The 18916-nt window shown below is 36.7% G+C and overlaps 1 protein-coding gene across 6 annotated transcripts in view; it reads right to left on the reverse strand.

Moving 5' to 3' along the window:
- nptna (neuroplastin a) overlaps nucleotides 1–18916 on the reverse strand; it is a 48511-nt gene that overhangs the window by 15536 nt on the left and 14059 nt on the right. For 3 of the 6 annotated variants that reach the window (XR_012399782.1, XM_068217332.2, XM_068217331.2), the window contains exons 2-5: nucleotides 18125–18472; nucleotides 15243–15414; nucleotides 10477–10571; nucleotides 1–70 (exon numbers count right to left, since the gene is read on the reverse strand). The exon at nucleotides 1–70 is cut by the window's left edge and continues 64 nt beyond it. Coding sequence is in view for 4 of the 6 variants with exons in the window: in XM_068217332.2 (XP_068073433.2) it covers nucleotides 1–70; nucleotides 10477–10571; nucleotides 15243–15414; nucleotides 18125–18472 (685 nt within the window). In the remaining 2 variants the exon portion in view is untranslated. 6 annotated transcript variants of the gene reach the window in all.

Consider the following 18916-nt stretch of genomic DNA (forward strand, 5'->3'; position numbering starts at 1 on the left):
CAGAAGAGGATGGCTCTCTCCCCCTCATTCTTATTCTCACTGTGCTTGTGTGTTGTGATTTCTGGTCCAGCTATGAGACGAGAGCAGAAGGACACAGAAACCTTCAGTGACAGCACACATTTCACTGCAGAAACCTTATTAAGCACTCTGATCTTCAATCACTGTGCCGACGTTTTCTTCTAATGCCATTGCAGCGTCATTTTGTAGGATAAATATAGCTTGCTGCTGGTGGCAGATCAGGAAAATATTAACCCATTTAAGAACATTTTGTCTTGCAATTGAAGTACATTCATTTTTCACTTTATGCCTCCATTAATATTATGTTGGTTAAATTAGGGTTTTATAATTGTTCACCATAGTGACTGGTGGGAATTGGCATAGTCATAACTTAATTGCATATGTGTCATATTAGGGGCGGAAAAACTCCAGAAAGTATTCATAGCCCTTTTCCACATTTTTTTTTTTATGTTACAGCCTTATTCCAAAATGGATTAAACTCATTTATCAAAATTTCAAGATATAAAAATTCTATGTTGTCCTTCTGTACAGTTCTCCTCTCTCCACAGAAGAACGCTGAAGCTCAGACAGAGTGACCATCGGGTTATTGATCACCTACCTGACTAATGCCCTTCTCCCCCGATCACTCAGCTAGGATGACCGGCCAGCTCTAGGAAGAGTCCTGGTGGACCTTATATAGACAGGTGTATGCCTTTTCAAATCATGTTCAATCAACTGATTTACCACAGCTGAACTACAATTAAATATAATCAGTGGAAACAGAATGTATAGTAGCTCAATTTAGAGCTTCTCGGCAAAGGCTGTGGATACTCAAGTACAGGTGATTTTTCCAATTTTTTTTTTTTTTTTGTAATAAATTTGCAAAAATTAAAAAAAATCTTTTATCACATTGTCATTATGGGGTATTATGTGTAGAATTTTGAGGAAATATTTTTTTTTAATCCATTTTGGAACAAGGCTGTAACAAAAAAATGTGGAAAAAGAGAAGCGCTATCAATACTTTCCAGAAGCACTGTAAGTGTAATTTAAACAGTTGTATGGACAATGATCTCTATTTAGTTTTTTAGGAGTTTTTCTGATATTTATTTATGGTAGAATGACAAAAAAATAAATTAATGATTTATTAATAAATTGCGTTTTTCTTCAGAAACGGGCAGCAGAGTGGCAAAGTCATCAGCTCTACCAGTCCAGCATTATGCAATACTATTGTGTAGCCTAGAATTCTGGACCAAGAACAGTTTGTACTGTAACTGTGCTGTTTCAGGTTCACCTGAAAACCCAACAGGAACCACACCTGAGTGTTTTTACAATGGTTTGGCACGATACTGTTCACACAGAGATTAACTTTATTTTATAATCTTCCTCAAGCCACAAGCATAAAAAAGTTGCACAATGTCCCATGCCATTTGATTAACACCCAAAGGAATTACATCCAAGGAACTACATGTTACTGACACTGCTACATGCAAAATAAATACATTTATATAAAGAAAACAAGCACATTCTTTTATCCACAACACATTTGTAATAATAATAATAATAATAATAATAATAATAATAATAATAATAATAATAATAATAATAGACAATGAAATTATGTATGTTGCACTATAGGGTCACAATTAAAAGTCCAAAAATACCAACAACACTGATGCACAAAAGCTACTTTAGCACCGTATATAGTCCAGATTTTTTTAATTTAGTCATGTATGTGCACCTGTGTACCAGTTATGTGTACCCCAGTTATGTTTTAGAGCTTACAGAATTAACTAAATAATTGGGGTGGGATGAAATGGGTGTAATTTTATAGTTGAAAATGTGAAAATCTCCCCATTTACTCACATTCAAGTGGTTTCCATACCTCATGAGTTTCTTTATTCTGTAAACAAAAGAAGATATTTTGAAGAAAGCCTGTAACCACTGACATCCTTAGTAGGAAAAACAAGTACCATGGAGAAGTCAATGGTTACTGGTTTCCAGCATTAAAATATCTTCCTCTGTGTACACAGAAAAGAAAAAATAGGTTTGGAACTAGAGAAGGGTGAGTAAAGTATGACTGTTAGAGCTGCAGGATTCTGGCTAAAATGAGACTCACGATTTTTTTTTTTTTTTTTGCTTAAAATAAAGATCATGATTTTCTCACGATTCTGTAGATGTAAAATAAAGGTTAATATGAGCAGTATATTATTATTGTTATTTCTCAAACATGGTAAAACAACAGTAATAATAAGAGTAGCTTCTACAGAGGGTTAAAATGCTAAATTTTGAATAGACTTTGAATGGTGGTATTGAACAGACTTTACATTTGTCCTGGTCTTTAATTCACAGTAAAGTGATTAGAATACAACAATTCATAAGTTTGAGACATGTGCTTGTCATTTGTCATTGACAACATTATTAGATTTTTTTCTACTGGTAAAATCATATAGATGTCATTATCAAATTCCCTCTTGCATTATATTCAACGTTATATAGGCTAGAGTAGTTATACTGACACTGTTAGACGTTTATTCTCATGCACAACTCTGTGTTCGCTACGAAAGAAAAACATATCAAATGCTTGTCGCAATCATAACTCTAAAATGCGATATTATTATTAAATTACGTGCGTGCTTTCGGTTTCATTTTCACTGCTATGTGCAGTTCATACTTAGAGCGGCTTCCAAGCGGTCTCTCTGTGCCACAAACTGAATGTTATTTCCAACTTTATTGCCCGTTTTTCACAGCCTATGCAGGTTCTGTTCACTAAAGTAGACGCGAGCATGTCTATTATTAAAGGGTCACGAAACACCAAAACACATTTTTTTGAGCTGTTGACAGTCGTATATGAGTCCCACACTGCTAAAAACATTATTAGGACACCTATATTTCACTAAAAAGTGTAAAATGGTTGTTTTTGCATTATTTCAAGCAAATTCGTACTTTCGGTTTGAAACGAATTTTTGAAGCTGCGTCACGGCTATGAGATAATAGCGTTGTATTCCAGCGTGCAGACTGGGCGTCTGTGCCAGAGTGAGTCTTATTACATCTCAGAGTGTGCTGCATTAATGCATGAGTAAGGCTTGGTTCAAACCAATCAGCGTGCTCTATTGTGCAACTTCATTAATATTCATTACAGGCACAGTGTCAAGACGACAAAGACGCCACGTTGTATTGGCAAAACAAGCGTGAAGTGTTGCTTTTATAGTTTGCTGCAGTTAAGTTTTGTTTTCATTTTCTCTCTGCGAGAGCCCAGCTGGAGTCACGTGTGGAATAACTGTGTACGCGACGCTCGACAACAATAACTTACGTGTCTAAGGAGGAACATTGTTTACCTGAGAGCTGTTCTCATCTGCAAACGCTGAGATCCGGATTCACTTGTAGTCTCCTCTTAATAAAGACGCGGCTCTAGTTGCTGGTGATTGTCCTGTCTCTACAGATTTGGTAAGTGAGTGACCAGTGCTCTTTGTTTATTCAGTTTGTTTGTATCGAACTAACATTTGCACCAAGTGTAAACATGTTATCACTACAACCAAACTTTAACCTCGAGTAGGATTTTCACCACATTTTGTGACCGGAATAACACACGCGGCTTTCTGACACTACCTGCTGTGTGCATCCAAGTTTCCGGGAAATGCTGAGGTTTTTTTTCTCTCATTCGCCGTGCGGTATCAAACATTGCATGAAAAATACACGCTTAGAGCAGTTCCTCGAATCAAATATCTCGTTTGTCAAGGGACATGAATGAATTCCCTGAATGAAAGAGCCAAACTGCAGTTAAAGTCCACCATTTAATAACTTGGCAAATAATTCGACTACAGATGTCCATGTAAACAGTCACTTTCTCCCGTGTGTGTGTGTTTTGACTCTGAAACTCAGCGGGTGCCCAAATAGACACTCCCACACCATCCCTTTTTAGTTCCTCCGACACTCCCCCCTAAACAGAGCTGGACACGCCCACTTTTCTGACTTTTTCCCAAAGTGGAGGTGTGAAAACACCCTGCTGAAACGAGGGGGTTTCATGGCCCTTTAAGGGTGCGCACCCACCCTCTCTGTGGTAACAGCTCACGGTCAGCAGCTCACGTCACGTGTGATTTCACAGTCGCGAATACATTATTACATTAAGACAGAAATTAGATTTGTGGGTGAATTATACTTTATAGATACAATATGTGACCCCTTTAACACCATTTAGAGTTGTCCATGTCGCTGAGCAACGTATATAAAACAACGTGAGGACTTGTGCATCCGCCTTTATGCTTCTCTTCTAAACATGAAAATATGATTGGCAGAATTGTAGAAATGCTGGATTAAGATATAGTGCAGTGGTCACCAAACTTACTCCTGGAGGGCCGGTGTCCTGCAGATTTTAGCTCCAACCCTAATCAAACACGCCTGAACAAGCTAATCAAGGTCTTACTAGGTATACTTGAAACATCAAGGCAGGCGTGTTGAGGCAAGTTGGAGCTAAACCCTGCAGGAACACCGGCCCTCCAGGATCGAGATTGGTGACCCCTGGTCTAGTGAGTCGAATCGAGATCGCAATCTTTTTTCAATTAATTGTGCAGCTCTATGACTGTCCCATCAAATGGGAATCAAGCATTAATTTATGTCCATAGTGATTTGATTTGAAAAAAAAAATTATTAATAAAAAATTCAAAGAGAAAAAAATGCAAAGAGAAAAAAAAATGTAAAGATTTTCTTCTTTACATGTATTTATTGCATTGTTTTTTTTTTTAAATAATGCATCCCCTAATGCATCTGTTATTGTTTGATCTGTGAACTATTAGTGTCGATCAATAGTAGTTATTATTTTGGTTCATGAGCTTACAAAGCCCAAAATCCCAACTAATAAGCTTAGGAATGCACCAATAAAATTCCATTGTAACATTAAAGGAACACTCTACTTTTTTTGGGAAATTTTACAACACGCCTTGATGTAAACAGTTGAATTTCACCATCTTTAATCCATCCAGCCAATCTCTGGGTCTGGAGGGAGCACTTTTAACCTAGCCTAACATTAACCATTTAATTAGACCATTAGCATCTCGCTCAAAAAAAATAAATAAATAAATAAATAAATAAAAGGCTAGGAATTTTCATATTTAAAGAATGACCCTTCTGTAGTTACATTACATTATGTACTAAAGCCAATGGGAAATTGGCTTTTTTCTAGGCTGATTTGGCTTGAAACTATACTCTCATTCTGGCGTAATAATCAAGGAACTTTGCTGGCGTGCCATGGCTGCAGCAAACGCACTGATATTACTAAAATAAAATCCCCAACAACGTAACAGTGCTCTGTAATTTCATTGCTAAAAGCTAAAAGTGCTCCTGACAGAAGCAAAGATCAGCTGAATGGATTAAAAATGGTAAAACACAACTGTTAGAATCTACGGGACTTGTAAAATAAGGCAATTTTCAAAAATATTGGAGTGTTTGATTAACAACAGCAACAGAAATATTGTTTTTAAACATCACTATCATTTTGATAGTGAGGTGCTGCTCAATCCACCACAGCAATAACATCTAGAATGAGGTAATCTAGTAAGTACATGGCTACATCATAAATGTTTTGGGGGTGTAATAATACACACACAGCCAACAAATTATAATACTTAACTCACAATACAGTAGTTAAAATGAAGAGGGATTCTACTTTCAAAAAGGCAACTACACTTGCACTCTGTCACCGACTACATTTAATGAATATCCTTTTAGAGGTAAAAATTAGACATTTGGCATCACATTCACCCTTGCATTATTTAACATTATATCCAATAACAGACAGTTGTTTAATCTAGTATCATTAATTTTACTACGACTTCCGCCAATTTCAGACGACACAATTTTTAAAGTAGTGGTGTCTAGACATGAGGCAACGATAACCGTTTTCAAGGTATACCGCGGTTTGGAAAAGTCAAGGTTTTTAACCTTTTATGTAATACCATTCATAAGTTATGTGTTAGATTTATTTATTTACATTTTTTTTTTAGGACAGCAGTATCTTCAGCAGAAAAAAATATTCAAAGATGACTCTTTAAATTGTAAAGAAATCTGTGTTTTTGAAACTAATGAAGACAGAAGAAGTCAGTAATTACTTTGAACTATTTAGCCTGACATGTTTACTGCTCCAAAATACTATAAAGCTTTCAAAAAATAGAATATATTGTTTTCAAAATGAAAAAAGTTTTAGTTTTTTACCCAGACATTTAAAAAGAACATATTATAATGCAGTAATCACAATACTGCGATACAGTGAAACCGTGATATTTTTATCCAAGGTTATCATATCATCAGAATCATATATGGGCCCATGCCTAGCGGTGTCACAGATTTTTTCACACTGCATGACTATCTGGGGCAGCATTCTGTCTGTGCTGTGTTTACACTGCAGTATGGATAGGCGGCATGGGGTTTCACGCTGTATAACTTTAAGAATCGCCGACAACGTCGTCTTGGGCCACAAACTACATCTCACTACCAAACACATGCGAGAAGTGACCTGAAAACAATGCAAGGTCACATAGTATACAGTTTAAAAAAGCATTTAGTGGGGTAGAAAATGTACTTGTTTTGCTCACCTGGCTTTTGAAGAGAATTAGCAATTTCTCTCAAACTTTTTGTCTTTTTTGACTCGGTTGTGTTATTGCTCAGATGACACATCAAAAGACACAGGAGCTTCTGCCAAATTTCTACTGGTTTTTCCTTTCTTTCTTGAGTCAAAATAGCCCGGGAATAAATGCTTTTAACTTCTCCCCCAACCTCTCGCTGACCTGTAGATACCCATACTAGTGAATGCTGTAGGTAGGTTGTAGGTAATCGCTGATGTTATTTTCAGTTAGAACACATTTCACACGGCATGATTTTGATATCGTTTACAGCTCTAGATATTTAGCATGCCAAATATCTCATCGATGTTGGCGACTCATCTGTGATCCTCTCAGATCGTGTCTTTGATTGTTCAGACTGTTATACTCACGTGAACGAGTACCCGGCATTTGTCAGCAAGTCAAAATCGGGGCTAAAATCATGCAGTCTTAACTCGGCATTAGTCCCTGATTTATCATTGGTCACCACAGCAGAATGAACCACCAACTACTCTGGCATATGTTTTACACAGCAACCCTTTCAACCGCAACCCAGTAGAGGGAAACAATTCAGTTTCTCCTATGTTATTTCTATATAATTGTAGATGATAAATAACACACAACCCTCATGACCACTGACCAATAAATGCCATTTAAAAAATGCCATTTAATATAGATCACAAATATAATATAGTTTAAAATGATCCAAAACTGACGTATTCAGTATGACGAAACAAATAACTTACCACTTAAATCTAGAGTAATGGCTGTTGAAAATTAAACCTTGACATCACCAACATAAATGACATTTGAAAATATATTAAAACAGAAAACAGCTATTTTTAATCAAAAGAATATTTCATTATATTATTGTATATTTGCTAAAAAAAAAAGCTTCTCTTATTTTTGAAAAAAGAGAACTTCAAACTTCAGAAAAACTTGTAATTTTGCTGCCATCTCTGACTTATTAAATATAAATACACATACAGTTAAAGTCAGAATTATTAGGCCCCCTGAATTATTAATTATTATTATTAAGTTATTGTATAACGATGGTTTGTTCTGTAGACTATCAAAAAATAGTTAGCTTAAAGGGGCTAATAATTTTGACCATAAAAATGGTGTTTAAAAAAATTAAAACTGCTTTCATTCTAGCCGAAATAAAACAAACAAGACTTTCTCCAGAAGAAAAAATATTATCAGACATACTGTGAAAATTTCCTTGCTCTGGTAAGCATCATCTGGCAAACATATAAAAAAAAAAAACTAAAAAAAAAACTTAAAGGAGGGCAAATAATTCTGACTTCAACTGTATCTTAAAGGACACCAATATATACAATATATCAACGGAATATATGAGTCCATAATAAGGTGATTCACAGTCAGGTCTTAAAGGTTTAGTCACTAACACTAGCAAAGCATATATTTAAAAATTTGCATCAAAAATAAACAACATTCACGATGTGCCTAATGACAAATATGCAAAACGTCCGCATGTAAATTATATTCTCATTTTGTGATTCAAAAGTCAACTGATGAATCATGGCAGGAGTCTTTTTAAAAGGTTAATTCAGTCTAAGTGACACTGCATACATCAGTTAGGAGATAGAAAGAGAGATGAAAAAGAGCGACAGATTTGCATCCCCACCCCCTCAGACATGCAGGCCACCATCTGGCGCAGGATAAGCAGAAAGAGGTGACCAGAACACTCTTCAGCCACATGCCACTTTAGCAGAGGATGATCTCTAGCATGCAAACCAAACAGCCTGTTAGCTTTAAAGACCATTATTAAACACATGATCAGAGGGAGATCTGGGCTGCTTGACACGTTGTCATGTTACATCGACTGCTGATTTAAAACTGCACATTTCTAATCAGCCAATAGCACGGCAGCAACTCGATGCACTTAGGCATTTAGACATGGTCAAGACGATCTGCTGCAGTTCAAACCGAGCATCGGAATGGGGAAGAAAGATGATTTACTGTAAGTGACTTTGAACGTGGCATGGAAGTTGGTGCCAGACGGGCTGGTCTGAGGGTTTTATAAACTGCTGATCTACTGGTCTTTAATTTCATGCACAACCATGTCCAGGATGTACAGAAAAAAAAAGAGAAAATATCCAGTGAGCGACAGTTCTGTGGGCGCAAATGCCTTGTTGATGCCGAAGGTCAGAGGTGAATAGCTAGACTGGTTTGAGCAGGTAGAAAGGCAACAGTAATTGAAATAACAACTGAAGTTGATCGTTACAACTGAAGTATGCAGAAGAGCATCTCTGAAAGCTGACAGAAGTAGCATCCGGTGTGGTTTTCTGCTGCTGTAGCCCATCCACATCAAGGTTCGACATGTTGTGCACATGTCGAACCTTGATGTGGATGGGCTACAGCAGCAGAAAACCACACCGAATGCCACTTCTGTCAGCTAGGTACAAGAAAAAACTGAGGCTACAATTTGCACAGGGTCACCAAATCTGGACAGCAAAGATTGGAAAAAAGTTGCCCGGTCTGATGAGTCTCGATTTCTGCTGTGATATTTAGATGGTAGGGTCAGAATTTGGCATAAACAACATGAAAGCATGGATCCATCCTGCCTTGTCTCAACTTCTCAGGCTGGTGGTGTTGCTGTAATGGTGTGGGGGATATGTTCTTGACACTCTTTAGGCCCTTTAGTACCAATTGAGCATCGTGTCAACCCCACAACCTACCCGAGTATTGTTGCTGACCATGTCCATTCTTTATGACCACATTGTACTCCTCTTCTGATGGCTACTTCCAGAAGGATAACGCACTATGTCTTAGAGCGCAAATCATCTCAGACTGGTTTCTTGAACATGAAAATGAGTTCACTGTACTCAAATGGCCTCAACAGTCCCCAGATCTCAATCCAATTGAGCACCATAAGGATGCAATGGAACGGGAGATTCACATCATGGATGGCAGCCGACAAATCTACAGCAAATTCATGATGCTATCATGTCAATCTGGACCAAAATCTCTGAGGAATATTTCCAGAACCTTGTTGAATCTATGCCATGATATAGTGCCCAGCATAAATTGAGTACAAATTCCTTTTCAAATGTATATTTACTATGGGAATGCTATACAATGAGATATATGTGTATATAAGCATTACATTAGTCAGTACCAGAACTAAATTTAACACAAAAAACTAAAGATCACGGTGCAAAAATTATACACGTGTGCAAAAAATAATAAATAACATTTATAATAAGACGTAAAACCAAGAGATCCATGCAAATATTACATTTAGCTTAATAAATAAACACAATATTGCAAAATAGATATATAGATTTGATATATAAAATATATTGCATTTGTAAAAGTTATATTATTTGCATTAAAAATTACATTACAATAACCTTTTAAAGTTCTTACGTTTTTTTAAGTAATTATTAGTCATTTGATGAATATTTAATAACAATGCCGAAAATCTAAATAATAGAAATACTACTACTACATTGTTGCGAAAATTCCTATTTAATAACTTGATTGATTTTGCAAAGATTATTCTTAGTTTTTTCACATTGCCAATTATATTAACATGAATAATAATTATTAATGAAGCAAAAAACGTAGTCACATTCACCTTGTACTGCTTAGTGAACAAAAACCTGGATGTCTTTCCCTCTCTACTAGCCAAGCTCACACAATCACGCTGTCAAGGCCTTTGAGAGCATCCAAGCTCTACTCTGACTCAGCATGTGCTGTGTGGACGTGAAGACATAACCCCCCCCCCTCCTCCAAACGGGCAGACTCAAAATGTCCTTGTGGATGCAAAACCATGACACTAAAAGGAACCACTTCCCCTTCAATTCCATTTTTTCTTTAGATTATATTTATGAGAAATGTGAGATATTTCGAGGGGTCTTACCTTTTATCTCAATGGTGGCATTTGCTTGAGGGGCCGAATCAAACGTGTACACGCACATATACTCGCCTGCATCATCTGCCTTTGGTTTAGTAAGCCTGTGCAAAAAAGTAAATAAATAAAAAAGGCCCCATAGGATTGTGTGTTTTGTACAAAACAAATGTGTTGTTATTCAGTACATTGAAGCAGCATAATTTAGAATAAAACCCATAGGTTAGGACAAAACTAATGCAGGTTAAATGTTAGCAGTCCTAGTGTGCCTGTATGTTTAGTCTGATTAGATTAGGAGTTAGGGAAAGAGATTAATGACACGTGTTGTTTGAGCCAGTGGCCTCGCACATGATTCAGACCAACACAGAGCAAAGCAGCATCAACAGAGTCACTGAGATAATGTTTATAAAAAATGGCCAACTGAGGTAATGAAAATGACTATATGATGACCATTTTTATAGCTAGAAGCTTACGCTGATATTTTGATCTGGCAATGAGTGCAATTAAAATAAGAGCAATCAAATGTCCTTCAATCATTAAATAAACTATTATTTAAAAACTGTAAAAAATAAGTTTTGTCTAGTCTCCCATCCAATTTCTCTCACCCTTTACACTTTTATGCTTCTCAGTATGCTCACACACAATAGACTAATCACCCACACACTTTACTGACTTTACTGTTTCGTCAAGCCATTCTGGTTTGTAATTTCAATAGTCATGTCAAAGCAGTCAGTAAATCAGCATACTATCATCTCAAAAACATAGCAAGAATCAGATGCTTTGTTTCTAGTGAAGATTTAGAAAAACTTGTTCATGCTTTTATCAGCAGCAGGGTGGATTACTGTAACGGTCTCCATACTGGTCTTCCTAAAAAGACAGTCAGACAGTTGCAGCTCATCCAGAACGCTGCAGCCAGAATTCTAACCAGAACCAGAAAATCAGAGCACATCACACCTGTCCTCAGGTCTTTACACTGGCTGCCAGTTACATTCAGAATAGATTTTAAAGTATGATTACTGGTCTATAAATCACTAAATGGCCTAGGACCTAAATACATCACAGATATGCTCACTGAATACAAACCTAACAGATCACTCAGATCTTTAGGATCATATAAACTAGAAGTTCCAAGAGCTCAGTCAAAGCAGGGTGAATCGGCTTTTAGCCACTATGCCCCTCGCTGCTGGAATCAGCTTCCAGAAATGATCAGATGTGCTCCAACATTAGGCACATTCAAATCAAGATTGAAAACACATCTGTTTAGCTGTGCCTTTACTGAATGAGCACTGTGCTGCGTCCGACAGATTGCACTATCATGTTTTTCTCTTCTTCTTCATTCTTTTATATCACATTTGACCTGTTTTTATGTTTTGTTTTGTTTTTACGCATTTGTATTATTTGTTTTTATTTTTATTTTACTTGTTTCTTTTATTCTTGTTTATGTAAAGCACTTTGAATTGCCAATGTGTATGAAATGTGCTATATAAATAAACTTGCCTTGCCTTGCCTTGCCTAATCTAACAGAGTCCACCAGGCTCGTTTGCGCCTGTTTCACACCGCAAGCGAAAGCAGTGCGTGAGCAGAGCGTGCGCAGCGCGTATGTCGAGCAGAAGCAGCACGCAGGCGTTTGCCTTTCACACCAGCTGCGTCTGCAGCGCGCAGCTCTTCGGAAGCTGCTGCAGAGATCAACCTATGTGTCTCTATATACAAATACACTTTTTAAACTTTTCATCTGCACCAAGGCCCGCGGCAACTTCCTCCTATGCTGTTTCTTTAACCTGCAAATCTTTATTTTACAAATTTTATAGATCAAATAGTACTGTATGCTTCTCAAGCTCTATGAGAAGTGTCTACAGAAGTCAATCGCCTGTGATATCATGTCATTTGTTTTTTAATTGTCAGGTAGCTGTAGGCCTAGTTATAAAAATATTTATACAATATAGTTATAATGACATTTATACATGATCAAACTAGTGTTACTTTCTCCGCTTCAGTGATGTCCAGTGGCAGAATAACAGCTCGTTAATGCATGCTCGTGCAGAGGATGAGACGGACAAAAGAAATTAATGCATGCCCTTCTTTTACTTATTTTCGTGTTGTCAGGTTCACAGTGCAAACAGCTCCCGGTAGGAATAACTTGAGTGAACATAAAACAAAGCCGAATAAAACTTTCTTCCTCTGCTTGAGCTGCACACCACACAGCGAGCTCACATCATCCAGCATGCTACACTACACACAATACACTTCGCTATGGACTACAAGTCCCCTACATATTCTATTTCCCCTCTCCTGAAACACTAGCGTGAAGCTTAAGCAAAACTGATGCTAAAATTGTTTTACATTTGATTTTGTAGTTCGGGCCTAAATAAATGTTTGTTGCCGTTTTTAATCGTTTAAGTTCATTTGATTGACTATATATAAATCAGTTGACATTATTAACGCATTTATTGGGTACATTTGCTACTTTTTACTGTCATTCATTGTGTTTTGGTCATTATCAATGCACTGTCACTTTAATTGAGCATGAGCAGCGCGGCAAAAATAGACCCAGCGCCGAAACTATCGCTGCACTGCTGCTTCAGCGACGCTCACGCCTCGCGCTGACACGCTGCTGCTGCGTGCGGTATGAAAGCTCTAAACTGTTAACATGGACGCCGAAAAAACACGCGCTGCTCACGCGCTGCTGACACTTGCAATGTGAAACAGCCGTTATACTCCTGGGTCTACCTTGGTCAGGAATCACCCTGGTTTTGCCACAGACTTCACCTTAGTCTTTCAATCCATTGGTACCACCTTACCTTATTTCTACCTTGGTTTAATAATCCCACAGGGTCCACCACATCACCTTGTACTTCTGGTTCCATTTTGGTCATATCAGTTGGTCAAAGCTTTGGCACCACCTTGGCGTCTTGCTCCAATGGCTCCACTATGGTTCATAATATAACAGTCCACTCTGTTATTGATTATGTCTTATACGCCTGGTTCTACCTTGGTCAAGAACTACCATGGTTTTCCATGGACTTCATATCAATATGTCAACCCTTCTCTCTTTATCATCCATGGTTATCCATCAAACAGAGGCTCTCCCAGGCTCCCACCTCCATCTGCTTCCAACTTGGTTAGGAATCCAACCGAGGTTTTGCCAGACTTCACCTTAGTCTTTCAATCTATTGGTACCAACTTGGCTTCTTTCTCCCTTGGTTAGTGATCCCACAGGTTCAACCAGGTTCCCTCGTACTTCTGGATTTCACCGTGGTCAGGAATGATCCTGGTTTTGCCAGGTCTGTCAAGCCTTTGATACCGCCTTGTCTCCTTGCTCCATTGGGTTCACTATGGTTTGTATTCCAGCAGGGACAACAATGCTCCCCGCTGCCACTATAGTTAATAATCACACAGGGTTCTCCAGGTTCTCTTGTACTTCTGGTTCCACCTTGGCCAGGAATCAAACTGGTTTTGCCACAAATTTCATATCAGTTTCTCAACCTTTCCCCTTTAGATCCACAATGGCTAACCCTCAAACTTAGGCTCTGCCAGCCTTCCTCATCCCACTGGCTCCACCTTGGTCAGGAATCAGCTTGGGTTTGCCACAAACGTCTATGCATTCCAATCTTTTGGCTCCACCAGGTTTCTCCAGACACAAATAGTTTATTACATAACAAAAAAGACTCATGGTGGCTTCTAACACAGCAAATTTAGTTTTTCTTTCTGATATTTGGTGCAAGTTTATCAGTAAGTGTTAACAGTCATGTTCTCTTGGAATCTTCTATATGATATTCCAATTTTCTGGATGGGTTTAATTTGCATCTTTGGATGGACAGCTCTTGTCACTCTCACCCTGACTCTTCTGGTCCAGATGGTTGAATGATTTGGTTCTGCCTGTACTGTTCAGAATTCAAGCTCCTTGGTGCCACCCTGTCTGCTTCCTCTTCACTGGTTCCATTATGGCCTCTCTAAGCTCCTTTAGCACCCTAGCTCTTCCCTTCTACTTCTCTTTAGCTTTAAAAAAAGCTAATTTGTCCATGATGGCTGCATCCAAACATCCTGGTCTTGCTTCAGGTCTCCTGATCCTCAGCTCAGCCAAGGTGCTCAGGTCTCTTTGCTCACCATCATTACTCCCACCCTCTTCCAGTTGCTTACACTCAGTGGACTAATTACCTTCACTCGTTGACGGTTTCCACCTCTTCAAGCACTGCGCAAAGGCCCTGCCATCACCACAGCTCAGTCTGTTGTTGTCACTATCACTATGGTTGCATCATTTAGGACCTCTGAGAGTCTAACTTATTACTGCATTACTAAATGTATTTGATTTCATTTTAATAGGATGTTATTTATGACTGCATTAATTAACAAGTGACATTTAATTATTTAAATTACAATACTGTATGTAAAATATGCATATAAAGATGTAAAAATGATCAAGCTTCTTAGACAAATGCTTTGTTTTTAATGGTCATAAACAATATACTACTGTTCCTGCAAGTCACTTAAATTGTACATTTAGTTAGTTTAATTTATTATTTGTTTTTATTTCTTATTTATTTTTATTTCTTATTTAACAGTGCACATAAACCATCTGGATGAACATATAAAATTAAATCATTTTTACTGTGTACTTTACTTTCCACTAATTTAATGTCTTTCTGTCTTCTTGTGTTGATATGCATGCATGCACCCTGAGCTCCAGTAAACCACAAAATCATCCCTTCTGTGTTTGCACATAAAGCTCATTCTGATTATGATAAAAAAAAGCTCACAAATCGCTTAATAACAATGCTTACTTGTACTCTGTGTTTTTGGCTTTGTCCCTTGTGTCCATGATCTCCTCTCCATTCTTCATCCAGAAGCTCTCACGGTGGCTGCTTTGGGAAGCTGTGAGATTGCACTGAAGGGTGATTGAGCTGCTGGAACCCATGGTTAGAATCATATGTTCCGATGAATCAATGGATGGTTCTGAAAATACAAATGCAATAGTCAAATACTACATCACACTGATTGAAGTTAACATGGAATCCTTCTCCCCCTGTTTTTGGGCTTATGTGTGTAGAAATCAGGAGGAAATACGGGGATAAAGATGGACAAATTTCAACAAGCATAGCAGTCACTGAGCTTTTTCAAGCAATCAAGTAGTGCTTGCAACAAGTAAACATTGTGTTTATTTTTATTTTTTTGCTTTGTTCACAGGTATTCCTAATATTTATATGCATTTTTAAAAATCCAATAAGGTCCCATTAGGTAACATTAGATAATACTAGGGTTTGCTAGTTTTATTAGTACTAATAATGAGTACATTTTTAATGCAAGTTGATGCATCTTTTAAAGACAAGATGGAAAATTTTTGGGCATGATGAATATTTTAATCCTCAAGTTATATATGAGAATTGTGTCCTTAACTCATTTTTTTGTTTCCACATTATGAATTGCTCCCCCCTGGTTGGAGATATAGAGTCCCTAAGTGTAGGTTGAACCAATATAAGACATCTTTTGTACCAGTTACACCAGATGACTTTAATAGCTATATTTGGAAGGAAATCACTCATTTAGATTGATTGGGATGATTTTGTAGGGGAGTGAATCCTGCATAAAATATATTTATTATTAAAAATTACAAGGATATATTAATACAAGAGCAAAGACAAAGGTGAAATAAACAATGCTTCAATGGTTTTCTGGAGAGTCAAACAGTATTCAGATAGACAAGCTGAATAATTAAATGCAATGTAAAATAACACTCTAATATGTTTGGACTTCAGCTACAGTTTGGATCCATTGTCTTTGATTTTAGGTCTCCTGATTGGCACAATATTATTAGGGAAATGATTCCCCTAGAATTCTTTACCCATATCAATCATATATTTGCTGAGGCTTTTCATCAAGTCGGGACTCCTTACTTGGATTTTAATGATGTTTCTTCAAGCTGTAATTTAAGTTATTGTATATCATAATTGAATAGATGTATTTTATTTTACTATTAGTTTATCTCTATATATTTTCATTTTGTTTATTTATTTACTTTAATTTTAGTTATCATCATTACTGTTATTATTATTAATGGTAATTATAAAAGCAGTAAGGACTGAAATTTTTAATAAATATTTAACAAATTAACCATTTCTTTACATTTAATAAATGCTGCCTGATTAAAATAATAATTAAAAAAAATGTCATGTTTTATAAAGAAAATTATTATGTTCATCAAGGCGGCATTTATGAAATTACTATTCATTTATTATATTACCATTAATAATAATAATAATAATAATAATTAAAATATGAGTGATTTCTGAAGGATCGTGTGACTCTGAAGACTAAAGTAATGAAGCTGAAAATTCAGCATTAAAATCACTAAAATAAATTATTAAATTAAATTATAAACGACTTTTGAAAAGTTATTTTATAATGCAATGAGATTTTTACAATTTTTACTGTATTTTTAATTTAAAAAATGCAGCCTTGGTGAGCAGGATAAGCTCATTTTAAAACATTTCAAAATCATACTGACCACAAACTTTTGACCGGTAGTGTATATATTTTACTCTTTCTTTCTTTAGCATTGCATTATTAATGGGCATTGTCTGTTTGTTTCAATGTGTTTTGTAATTAATAGTTAAAATGTTTAAAAAAAAAAAAGATGCAATAAAATAATTGTAAAAATAATTCTTTATGTTGCTGTTGTAATGTTGTAATTTGTTGTGCCTAATTGCTTTAAACCAGAGAAGCCCCAAGTAGGGCAAGCGGGCCAAAGTTGGCCCATGGTAATCTTTGTTTTGGCCTGCAATCCCATCCGACAAGAATTAGAACGAAGGTTGCATCAAATGCCTTCAACAGAGATCATCAATTCTAATTTAAAGTAACATTTTGTTTGTTTATTTGTTTGTTTAATTTTTGAGCTACAAAAAAAGTCAACTTAAATGAAATGTTTCAGTTAAATGTTACAGATTTTTTTTTAAATGTAAGAACTTTCACTTGAAGATAGAGGACAAAATACAAAACATTGACAAGCATATCAGGGCAAAGGCTGGTTCAGCTTGACTCCTCGTGTATTCAGCATTGAACAACATTGTGTTATAAATGGGTTTGTTTATGTTTTATTGTAATAGGTTTATCATTAAAAAAATTACAGCCATTAATATGATTGAAGTATTGTTTTTTTTTTTTAATATTAATAAATTAGGAAATAACCATGGCAGCTTTAATGCAATAGTTTGGAACATTTGCCTTTGGCCTACCCTCCTAAATCAAGTTTGGTTTTTGGCCCTTCATAAGAAAAAGTTTTGGCACCCCTACTTTAAAATGAATTATATAAAGCAGTCCAAATTTTTATTATTTTTATGGATAACCGTTATCTACAGTATCTTACCTGATTCCATGACTTCCTTGGAACAGAACCTGTAATATTGTCATGGTCAACGACAGGAAAGCAACCTTGAAACATCTCAATAAGGAGGACAAGGACAGTTTACACTCAATAAGGGCTTTCTGGCTAAAAGAAATAGGTCAGTGCTTGGATGTAGTAGCTAGGGCAAGAAAAATCTAAAAAGATGGTGCTCTGGGCATTTCTGTAGTCGGGAAGATCTACTACAGGAAAACAGTGAATGGAAGTAAACTAAAGGAGGGTGAATGGTTTATTTTGGCCACTACTACAAGCACATTTAGCACTCACTCTGCAACACGGTAACCGTTGCCTGGGCTCGTATCCAGGTAGTAGATGGATTCTGGCGTAAATCGTTACGCCGTGGGTCGTTACTGGCTCTGCATTCATAAATCCCAGAATCCTCAAGGTTGACGCGAGTGATAGCTAAAACGCTAACTCCGTTGTTGCCGTATGCTGTGTTGATAGACACGCGTTGCCTGCGCGCGCCATCCCACAACTGGAAGAAGTTGTCGGCTCTGTTCACCTCTGCGTACCACCATTGGATCTCAGGTGTGGGTTTACCCACAACATCACAGTACAGCTCAAATGTGTCGCCTGTCAACTTAGTCTCAGAGAGGGGCGACTTCACAAAGCCCGCTGAGGGGCGGAATATAGACACAAGACAGGAAAATGGGGAAAATTAAGAGATGGCGGAAGAAGAAAAAAGGAGATCAAAAGGGTAGTGGGTGGAAGAAAGAAAACAAAAGATTAAGAACAAATTATAAACCAAGAATGTGAGAAGAAAAAAAAAGAATGAAAAATTGATCAATGAGAACAAACACAAAATTATAATGGTAGACCAAATGATTTTTTTGTTTACATTTTGTATGTTAATTAATCTTATTCTTAATTTGTCCTAGTTTTTTTTCCTGTTTAATTGTTCACTAGTTATTGCAATATAATAGCCCAGCAAGTGTTTTCTGTCTTTAAAAGATGTCTAAAAGATGGCTAAAACGAGGCTAAATTTGGGCTGTCATTGAAAATCTAAAAGACATCTAAGAATAGGCCAAAACTAGACTAGTCATCAAATAAACAAAAATG

This window comes from Danio rerio, chromosome 25, assembly GCF_049306965.1.
Source record: "Danio rerio strain Tuebingen ecotype United States chromosome 25, GRCz12tu, whole genome shotgun sequence".
NCBI lineage: Eukaryota > Metazoa > Chordata > Actinopteri > Cypriniformes > Danionidae > Danio > Danio rerio.